Source organism: Perca flavescens, chromosome 18 (assembly GCF_004354835.1).
Source record: "Perca flavescens isolate YP-PL-M2 chromosome 18, PFLA_1.0, whole genome shotgun sequence".
Taxonomy (NCBI): domain Eukaryota; kingdom Metazoa; phylum Chordata; class Actinopteri; order Perciformes; family Percidae; genus Perca; species Perca flavescens.
This window is the reverse complement of record NC_041348.1, coordinates 7,598,343-7,609,500: the sequence shown is the minus strand read 5'-3', so window position 1 is coordinate 7,609,500 and position 11,158 is coordinate 7,598,343. Positions and strand designations below refer to the sequence as shown.

General features: G+C 41.9%; 1 protein-coding gene across 1 annotated transcript in view; it reads left to right on the top strand.

The window, feature by feature from the left end:
- Positions 1–346: 346 nt before the first annotated feature.
- Positions 347–11,158, top strand: part of cd2ap (CD2-associated protein) — a 90,440-nt gene continuing 79,628 nt past the window's right edge. The window contains exon 1 of the mRNA XM_028605281.1: positions 347–850. Within this exon, the coding sequence (XP_028461082.1) occupies positions 847–850 (4 nt within the window). The 5' untranslated portion in view covers positions 347–846. The remainder of the gene's footprint in view (positions 851–11,158) is intronic.

Below are 11,158 nucleotides of genomic sequence, written 5' to 3'. Positions count from 1 at the left end.
AATTCTTAGTCGACTAACACTCATTCAATTGTATCCACTAATCGATTAGTTGATTTAATCAACAGATATGTTTCTTGGAAATAAGTCATTCATCAGGGGAAAAAAAAGCTTAAAACATGACTGATCGACTAAAGAAATCTAAGTTGGCTAAGACCAAAACGACCGATTAGTCGACTAATCGACTAAGAGGGAGCAGCCCTAGTCTCCAGTCAATCATGCAGTGTCATCCACGATAAAGACTTACGGGTAATTAGGCCATTATCAGTTCCTCAAACCCTAATGACTGGTGGTTCAGTAACAAACAACCACAAATGTCACAACAGTTGGGAGGAGCAGTTAGAGTGAATTAAGTTTCGCTCGTACACACACGCACGCGCCCATCCGTACAGTAGTTACTGTACTTGCTGAGTGGGCCAATAATACAAGAGAGGGGGGGGAGGATCAACATTCCATTAAGCATTCCTCTCGCGGGACTGTCCTGGTTGAAACATCGCGAAGTTTCCTGCTATTTAGTATTTTGGTGGTGGTGGCAGCCGCAGGCAACCAGCCCGTGGAGGCAAATCCAAGAAAGGTGGAGACTCCTGGTTAACTTCCTGCCCAATAATCTTGAAGCACCACCAAGAGAGAACTGGGGACGCTGCTGCTGAGGCTGCTTCTGCTGCTGCTGCTGGGGCTGCTGCTGGGGCAAGGACGAATGGATATACCGCTCACTTTAATAGTTTTCCGGCAGTGAATCGACTAAAAACACTTTGTTGTTGATTGTACACCTACTTGGCTAGACGGAAGCTAGCAGTTAGGCTGTACGAGATTCCAAACATTGGATAGCTTGGCGGTGCGAAGACAGAAATGGGTGAGTTTTCCATGATGTGGCGCTTATGTTGTCTTTAGCTTAACGTTATATGTTTACTGTTCCTTCTTTTCGACCCAATATACAAAGCAAGTCGAACACACGTAAGGTATTCAACCAAATGTCAGTGACATAAATCATGCTTTCAGCGTTTGCCAGCAGGGAGTTAAAGTTAGCAAGCCTGTTAGCTAGCTAGTTAGCCTAGCCAAATAGCTGCCTGGTTAACTGGATAACGCCACCTCCATCCTTTGGATTTGGCTGCATGTCTAGCTAATGTTAACATGAGCTAACGTTACGTCAAAGCTGATGTCAACATGGCCTATACTGTAACTTTAGCTAGTTGGTTGAAATTCCCAGTTTATTCTCGCCTGGCTGTGCTCTGTAATCCAAAATTAGGACTATATGTGTCGGACAAACTCCACAGACAGGAAACTCCAGACATTAAGTTAGTTTCTAATGATATAGTAACGTTCTAGGTTAATTTCCCCTTTTGCAATTCGCTTTAGTTCTGATGTTACGTGTGCAATACGTCAGTTTTATTGTACACACAGTGTGTCTTGACATTCTTTCCGTGACAATGACAGTTTTACTGTAAATTCCCATACTCAAATGCATGTAATGCTTTGCTTGTCTCCACTTAACACTGGACTAAACGCACCATGGTGCTCTTTGATGTGAACCCATGACCCCCATCCGTTAACCTAACAACAGGGTATTAAAATGGCCTGATTCTCAATGTGATGGATGTAAACTAAACTTCCACTGCCAAACTTAAAACTCTGTAGTAACAACCAAAGAGGGTTGTTATTACTTGATGTGATATGCACAAGTTAAACAATGAGTGGATAATGCTCGTTTGGTCTTTTGTCACAGAGCAGACAGATCTCTTAAAGTGGTGTATGTATGACACGCCAATGACACCCCTTCGTATATACAGTACTTATTTTTCTTACACGCTGTTGGATGCTGTCCTCCTCTCCTACTTCAACGCCTAACCAATCTATCTCTTTCTCTCCCTGACCCTCTCTTTCACTGGTTGAAGCCTGAAAATATTGTAAACAAATAAATAACATAACTAATTACACTGGTCAAGGTGTTCACGAGATAGATACCAACCTTCCGTGAACTTGTGAATTTCACCAGCCATCTTCTCTCTTTTTTTTTTTTTTTAACGTGGTGTGTATGTTTACAGCTGCTATATACAGCATAGACATGCACGTGGATAGCTCAAAATGTGTACAGATAACACGCCATTTGGCTTTAGGAAAGTGGCCTGTATGTTTACGCAAAGTCCTGATGCCATGTTGCACAGAGAGTGGTTGTTGTGGTGGTCCTGCAGACGGAGTGTAGAGGAAACGCTCTGATCTACACCTATGTCTGTAAATTGCAAACGTCTTTACTGTATCATGAAAACAGCCCACAGCGTCTCGCTATATGTGTCTGTGGTTGTGTGCAGTAGGACTTGTTTAAAAAAAAAACTTTGCTATGTTGTAAAACAGGTTTTAGCCTTCAGATGTGTAAGGTTGCAGATGGTGCTTTTTGTCATTGTAATTCAGAGAACTGTTTTAAAAAAAAAAAAAAAAAAAAAAAAAAAAAAAGAAATGAAATGTGTTGCTTACACTTGGCAAGGAATAGTACAGTGATACACCACCGTGAGGCTGTAGGCGACATATGAAACTAACACCGCGCTCGATAAGCAAAGAGAATAGCAAAAAACATTGCAGGCGGTAATCGGACAACAAGCCGAGGAGTTCTTAAGAATGTGAGCCCACAAGTATAGTTGATCGCCCGATTTCTCAAACTCACTAAAATATCTGACAATCACTCCATATGAGAATCCAACAAAACAGGCTTTGTACCTAGTATCCAAACACAGGACACTAGGTTCACATGTAATGCATTGTTCTTCTCTTTGGTATGCATTTTACTCAGCTGGCTCATCTCTCAGGATATCTCAGCTGTGTTTGAACATGTCGTGTGTGTGTGTTTCTGTGTGTGTGTGTTTCTGTGTGTGTGTGTTTCTGTGTGTGTGTGTGTTTCTGTGTGTGTGTGTTTCTGTGTGTGTGTGTGTGTGTGTGTTTCTGTGTTTGCTTTCTCTGAACTTAGCTTAGGCTACATGGGTCCTGCTACTGGTTGACTAAAATCCACAAACTGGAATTTAGCTGTGTTGCATCAAGTGCTTGGAAATACTGGTGCTTTTGTCTGGTCTTACCCTCTACCTAATTTTTTCAGTTTTTTGTTGTGGTTTTTTTTTGGTAATTTTTCCCTTTTTCTTATTTTGATAGCAATTGGTGCAGAGGAGAAAGGAAATGAGGGGGGGCAAGAGCAGGGACAACATGCAACAAAGGTCCCCAGCAAGACATGATCTAGCGACATTTTGATTAGGCTACATGGACAACTTCTTAAACCCCTAGGCCCACCAGTTTCTTATCTATTTCACTAGCCAAACTTCACTGTAGGTTTCCATAAAACCTCCGAAACAAAGACTGGACATGTGCCAGAATGTCTGATTGAATATTAACCTGGCAGGCCTAAACCAATATTTATCAGCTTGTGGTTCTTGTTTGACTTCCCACTGTAGTTTTAATTTAACCCAGGGCATATTAAAAAAAAAAAAAAAAAAAAAAAAAATAAAAAAAAAAAAAAAATATATATATATATATATATATATATATATATATATATATATATATATATATATATCAAGTGCATATTAAAACCCCAGTGTGTAACGTTTGCAGTTGTTCCATTATCAAAATCTGTATTGCCCTTCACAAACTTGTCCTTTTTCATGAATATTTACCACCACCATCAATTTCAAGTATTCCTATTAGCTTGGAATTTTACATTTGCGCTTGCATGAAGAATGATGCGCCATCTTGAAATACGTTAGCCGGTAAGGGACATACAGTACATAGTGGTCCGCCTTTCGCATTTTCGACTCACAGCTGCTGCTAATGGGTATCGTCGCTTCCCGGCCCCCGGCAAGTTTGAAGAAGTAAACGTGGAGGACCACACATACTCAAAATTTCAGGAACAGGATTCTTCTTCTTTGCCCAGAAAAAGAAAACTGATTATTGAAAAGAGCAAGAGACCGGAAAAGGAGTGAACATTGGAGCTGCTTTGGAGGCACACACCAAATCCCAACTAGTTAATTGTCCTCCGGACCGCTGCAGTCTCCTTTTCTTTCTCTCTCCTTTCCGTCGGGTGGCGCGCGTGCCCGCTCGTGGTGTCCGCGCCACTCTCGGCCATGAACTCATGGATGTATTAAGAGAACGCATGAACTCCAACAATGACGGCTGATAGACGGCCTTTTGTACACCTTCGCTTTTTGAAGCGTGAAGGCTACCGTAGCTGCAATACCGCGTGGCGAGAGAGCGTTGATCGCGATATATGATCTCAACGCTAGATGGGAGCAATTCTTACACAATGCAGCTTTAAGTAGCCACATGTATCTGTTTTGGTCTTGCGCGGGCATCGCTGTTCAGAATACTGTCCATAATGCAACGCTTGTATTGTGTTGTGAGGTTGTTATTAGCTTCACTGCTGCTAGCCACCTCCATTGAGCCACAGGGACTTGCTGTAACGTTAGAGCACTCTAAAGGGTGTTTACCTTTCATTTGATTGTGTTTGCTTGCTACGTTGCCATCCTCTTGAATGACATTAAACAGAATATGTAGTTCATGAGTGGTTTTATCTGCCCAATTTAACGTGTTGAAGCTCCCCGGCGGCGCTGTAGCTAGCCGGTAAGGGCTGCTGGAAGGCGCCATCCGCATGCTGCTGCCGTAAAACTGGACACGCCAACGTTAAGTGTCACTGCGGCGACATCGGGTCCTCTTCCAGCATTGCTGGAGGACAACAGGCATCTTGCATCGCAAGAGTGCTGTACAAAAATGTAATTTTATAACTTTTTATTTGTGTATTTATTTAATTCGTATCATTTCTTCCCCAAACTCATAAAATAAATTTGGGTCGCACATAAATTGACAGGGTCGGTCGGAAAGAGGAACCAAACAATTATTTTTGTTAGGCCCAATAAAGGTCAGTTTACCTAGTCTGGTTAATCTGCTGTTTGTTTATTTGTAATAAAATGAACCCACTCTGTTTAAGATGTATCTAGTTAAGTGGCAGTGCCGAGCAGGCGCACATACATAGAGGTTTTGAAGATTCAACATAGAAGGCACCATTGCTGTCATGACAGTAAAGAAAATATTTAAAAAATATACCAGCTCTAGTCTACAATTACAATGAATTCAACTTAAAATTAAACCTGCATTGTTTAGGCTACTACCCTTAGGATTGGGTACCTTTCACATCTGAACCAATATCGGTACCGATACCTGAAATACTGTTCAAGTACCCAACGGAACTTTTTTTGGTACTTTTCCTCTGTAATTACAAAACAATTATTTCAGTTGTAAAAATAATCCCAAACCTATTCATCCTATGTACTTAGAACATTATGTTATTTTATTAGAATGTTGCACTCTAAAGAAATAAAAAAAAATCCTACAACCTATTGAATTGAATAATTATTAATTTCTTACTCACTGTAACTTTTATTCTTGTTTTTGTATATTATTATTTTTTAGCCTGTTTTATTTTCATCAAGACCGTTTTGAATTGCTCTTTAATGTTTCATGTAAAGCACTTCGAATTGCCTTGTTGCTGTAGAAATAAAGCTGCCTTGTCAGTCAGTCACCAGGGCATAGAGACCACTGAGCCTGCGGCTTGTCTCAGAGGAAGTGTAACGTCAACAGCGGCGCAACCGCTTTCGCCTCGCCATTAATATCATATCGCAGCAAACGCTGTCTGCATGAAGTTTTTAAAAACTGTAACCATACTTGCAACCACTTTATCGGCATTGCCGTGACTTCAACAAAACTGCAGCGCCCACGTAGCTAGTTTGCACTGTCTGCACCTCTGCGTGTGTGTTTGTGTCAGAGCTCTGCTCTCTGTCAACTTTCAGAGAAGACAGATAAGCTCAGGTACCGACATTTCGACATTTAACGTGTAAAAAAAAAAGGGGGCAAATTTACTGGTCGCACATGTGCGACTGGATGTAAAATTCAGTCGCACACACTCAAATTTTGGTCGCCACGGTGAGGTCATTTTAAACTAGGGACAACAACGGTGTTACAGATTTGTTATTCATCAATTAATTTTTATTACGGCAAGCCTACTGTACTGTCCTGAGATCATAATCGTTCAACAATATGCATGCATTTTTCACATCTCATCTAAAGCTGCTTAAGGTAATGCCAAACTCTGTAGCAGCCGGACATTTCAGTGGATCCAAAATGATGGAGGATGAAGACAATGAAGGGTCTTTTTTAAAAAAAAAAAAAGAATTTTAGGCATCTTTACACCAGCCACCTTTTGCATTTTAAAATTTGATGTAATGTAGAAGTCCCCACACTCCCACTCTCCCCTGAGTGGCAAATATATATATTAAATTTGGGGACAGGGGATGTTTGGGGCAGATAGCAGGTCAACAGTATACATGGTATACAGCCTCTGAAAGCTGGAAACCTGAAGAGTAATTTGAGATGCAGTGTAGTCAGCACTACACAGTATATATACAGTGTATATATATATATATATATATATATAGCGATATTATTTCACAAGATGTGTTGTAATTTCCAGGATTTACAGGCTACATTACAGTAAAGTGATGTCATTTCAGTGTTTCCTCTATGTTGATTGGCAAGTGGCGGTCCGCCACGGTTAGATTTCTTCCGCCACGGTATCAGAAAAAAACGTCTATCAGCAGTGATTGTTAGAGTCGCAGAATAGCGCGGACACTCAACTCACAACGCGAGTGGGCACGCGTGCCACTCAGAGAAAAGGGAAAAAGAAAAAAGAGATGGCATGTGTGCATCCTTGAGAACTGTAAGTCCTATAGCCTAACTTATATTGTCAGTTCATTTAAGCCTGTATTAGTCTATAGTTCTTGCACATTTTTAGTTTCACCTTCACCTGCTAGCTAAATTGCACGTGGCTGTTGATTCAATACAACGCCCTTGATATCATATCGTGGCATAGTAGGCTAAACCGTGATTATTTCATACATTCATGTCCCGAAACATATTGGGGGAAATTCATTCAACATAATTCCAGCCAAATAACAATTGAAAGTAGGCTATGTTATTTGAACATTTATAACCTAACCTAACTGGCAATGCCTCCGTTTTTGGTGTCTGCTGTGGTGCGCAGCGCAGCTCGGACCGTGCGCCGCTTCCCTTTTTTTTTTCTCCATAAACTCCGCTCTCGGCTCCTCTGCCAGTCGCTGCATGAACTTCCTCCGGGACATTTTACAGCTGGTGCTCTCCTTGGAGAGGATGTGTGTAATGATTCCAGCCAGTTGTAGCATGTATAAAGTTATATGAACACATAGACAGCTACCGGCCATCTAGGCTACGTGTAGGCCTACGGCGCCTTTCACAGAGCGAGCGCCCGGTGCTTTTCTTCTGATTCAGAACCGAATCCATCCACGCCGTAGCCTGCGTTACCGACTCTGGCTTTGCCTTCGGCCCATCGGTGATGCCCACTAGAGTCCGGATCGGGCCGAATTTTTCTGTCCGAGCCGGCCCGCGTCTGACAGAGCTGTGACCGAACCCGGCCCGAGCCCGACAGGCATTAAGAAATTTGTGTCCAAGCCCGACACAGTTAAAATCATACTACAATATATAATAAAATACTCCTACTAATGACACATGTAGGCTACGTTTGGTTGAGTGGAAAGCCCTTTTTTATTAAGCAACTGTAGGAAGGCATTCGGAAATGTCAACAGATGAGCGCATCAGCGCATTGGGGAAACAAGCGCACGTTAATCAGCTGTTAAAATGTTCAATGGGTTAACCTCTCCTGATCGCTTCGTTTCCGACCGTGATCAGAAAGCCAGGAGAGACTGGTTACCTCCAGGGCCGACGGTATAAAATGAATAACCACTAACTCTGCTCCGGTTGCATCTACAACACGTCTGCTTCCTCTTTCTCTATCTCTCTTCTGCCCACTTAGGCTACCACCTTAATGCCCTTAATGCCCACACTTGTTACTCGAGAACACCAGTTACGTTACTCGAGAACGCCAGTTACGTTTATCTGACAGACTATTATTATTACTAAGCAACCAAGATGCATCTTCAACCACGCAAAAGATTAAAAACAAAACCACGAAAATGGCCAAAATAGGTAAAAGTGATTGTATTTTCTTTGCCTTTTGTGTAATGTATATAGCCTACAAACAATTTTAAATGAAAATACAGACTCTTTTAGGAAAAGTCAGGTACCAGCAGGATTGTATTTTTTTATTTAGCAAAGTTATTACACATAAATTTCAAAAGTCCAGGCCACAGGGGGACCATCTAGCAGCATGTATGCTACTCAGCATTAATGGGCCACCTCTTTCTGAATTCCCCTATAGCCGAGCCTTGGAATTATTTTTCCAAAAGCCAAGAAAAATCAAATGCACACAGCAAGGCTGCCAACTTTGCCACTGAGGCAAATATGCAATTGGTTTCATTATGAATGGTTTCATACTATAGCCTACTTTGGGTTTTGGTTTCCCTATGAAGAATTTCTTGTAAAATTTATTTTGTAGACCTACAGTTACTCAAAAATACAGTTCAACCAAAACAAAATCAAAATATGCCTCATTGTGTGTGAATAGTGGTGAATAAATATTTGTTTGTGTTGCAGCGAAGTGTCCGTTCCGTTTAATACATAAAACATTTGGCGGCTGGGCGCGGGACTGGGGGGGGTACCGACAGATCTGCCCCCACTGCTAAAAATAATCCTAGAGGAAACGCTGCATTTTCTGAACTTACTAGTGGTTTATTTGCCTTTACCCGCTTTCTCTTTGTATCCACATTACTGGTGATTATCAAAACTCTCATTGTGAAAATATTTTGTTAAAGCACCAATAGTCAACCCTACAATATCGACATTGATGCATTTGGTCAAAAACATCGTGATATTTGAGTTTCTCCGTGTCACCCAGCTTACTTTGAACATAATACACAGTAAAAGATAGTCAGTCAGATGGTGTTGACGGGACATTAAGTCAGACTAAGCGGTGAGTGAAACCGAAGCAGAGGGACCGACACAGAGCTGTAGCAGAGCTGTATATATGTTTATGTAGCCTATATATTAGTGCTGTCAAACGATTAAAATATTGACATAAAAAAAATTACTTATTTATAATTCGTTTATTTGATTCACAGCTGCTATATAGTGTTTTAGACTTCGACAACCCAACTGCATTTTACCGCAAACTTGTGACTAGTTAACTTTCTAAAGCAAGCACAATCGCTTGTTTGCTAAGAGTCGGGTCGGTGATTGTGAATGTGTGATTGTGTAAAGGTGTTCACGAGATAGATACCACGAGATAGATACCAACCTTTCGTGAACTTTGCCAGCCATCTTCCCTCCTTGATGGAGACAGACGCTTGTGTGCACGGTGGGCTCGATGGTGTTTTCGCCTTCCTGGCAGCTAACCCTCACCTTAACCTAATTATAGCCATTGCCGCACTGTCTGAAAGACGACGTTGGGGTCTAAAAACACCAAACACTGTACGGTGGCTAATGTTACGTACCGTACGTTAGTACAACATTACGGAGCTAACGTTAGGTATGTTTATGTATGTTGAGGCTAGGTTTTACCCAGACACCTTACACTTTCCAATGAGATAGGTCTAGATGTTGAAGTCTACCATGTAGCCATTTGAGTCAGCTAAAACAAAAAGTTGTATGCCCCACTTTGTCGGCTTGTTTGTGTTTTTTTTTTTTTATGTACTGTTTTAGCCCAATTTTAACCTTGTGGCTACCATAAGCTCATCCACAGCCAGGTTCAGATGAGGATGCTAAACAGCCTTGCCTTTCTTCCTGCTATTCACCGTATCCTCTGTATGAGTGTCCCTCATATGCATGTTCCAAGATATGGTGAGAAACCTGTCTCTGAACATGTACTTGTGAGGAAATGGGACATGGAAGATGCTTTTTTTACGTGCCACATGTCACTGTCCTTTGGTAGATTTAGGACACCCATATAAAACACCAGCCCCATATATTTGGACAATTATTCTGGAGTAACTGGAGTCCATATTAACTTCTTTCCGGCAGCATTTTGTGTTGCATTTTTGTTTGTGTTGTCACACAAACTTAGAACAGCTTCACGGGACTTGGTGTGCATCCAGAGGATAGAAGTGGCCGCACACCGGGATTGCGCTTGGGGAGGAACCTCGGGGAGCGGCTGAGGCAGAGCATCCGGCTCTTCCTCTTGTCTTCCACCCATTAGGCTGTGCGGAGGGGGCCGAGTGCTGAAGAATCCTGAGCACGACTTCCTACGATCTTTTCCATGAGCACGGCTCCCGCTGCTGTAGCCACGCTCAGGAGCCCGGCGATCATGGCGACAGCCTCTCATATGTGGAAACTCCACATCTGCAAAGGGCTGGTGTTACCTGCTGCCGCTCAGAGGGTGTTGGGCTAGATGATGGTAGGTAGAGATGGTCCGATACCATTTTTTGCTTCCCGATACCGATTCCGATACCTGAACTTGCGTATCGGCCAATACCGAGTACCGATCTGATACCAGTGGGTCATATATTTTATTATGTTTTAACAACTGTATACTACTATCCCTGTATGGATGTGATATGATAGAACAGCTGTATACTACTATCCCCGTATGGATGTGATATTATTTCTATCTTTGTTTTCTGTCTGGCTCAGGTTAAACTCTTTGAAAAACATGAACAAACACAAACAATGAATGTCGTACAACTTTCTTTTATTCTCCAGTTTGACAGTCGGTTATAACGGAAAAAGAACATAAATAAACGACTTTAACGTAGATTTTCTTTAGGGTTTTATTACGTGGTATCGGATCGGTGCATAAACTCCAGTACTTCCCGATACCAGCGTTTTAGGCAGTATCGGAGCCGATACCGATACTGGTATCGGTATCGGAACATCTCTAATGGTAGGCGCTGTGTTTGACTTTGTGAAGTGGGGTGCTGTGCTGGAGTGAGGAGCTGTGCTCTGGTGCCGCGTTGTTGTGCTCATGTGCTTGTCCTCTGTTGCTCTTTCATCTCCAGTGAGGCTAAATCAAAGATGAATGAAAGAATATTGGATTGGATTTGACATTATTGTCTTTTGTGACGAGCACAGGCACAAAGTCCATGAAATGTCAGCATCTAATCCGAAGTGCAAAAAGGCTAGAAGTGGGCTATTTACAGATAGTTGGTACTACAGTAGCATACTAAATGTATTGTTTAGCAATCACTTCACTCTCTAAATGCGTAATTGT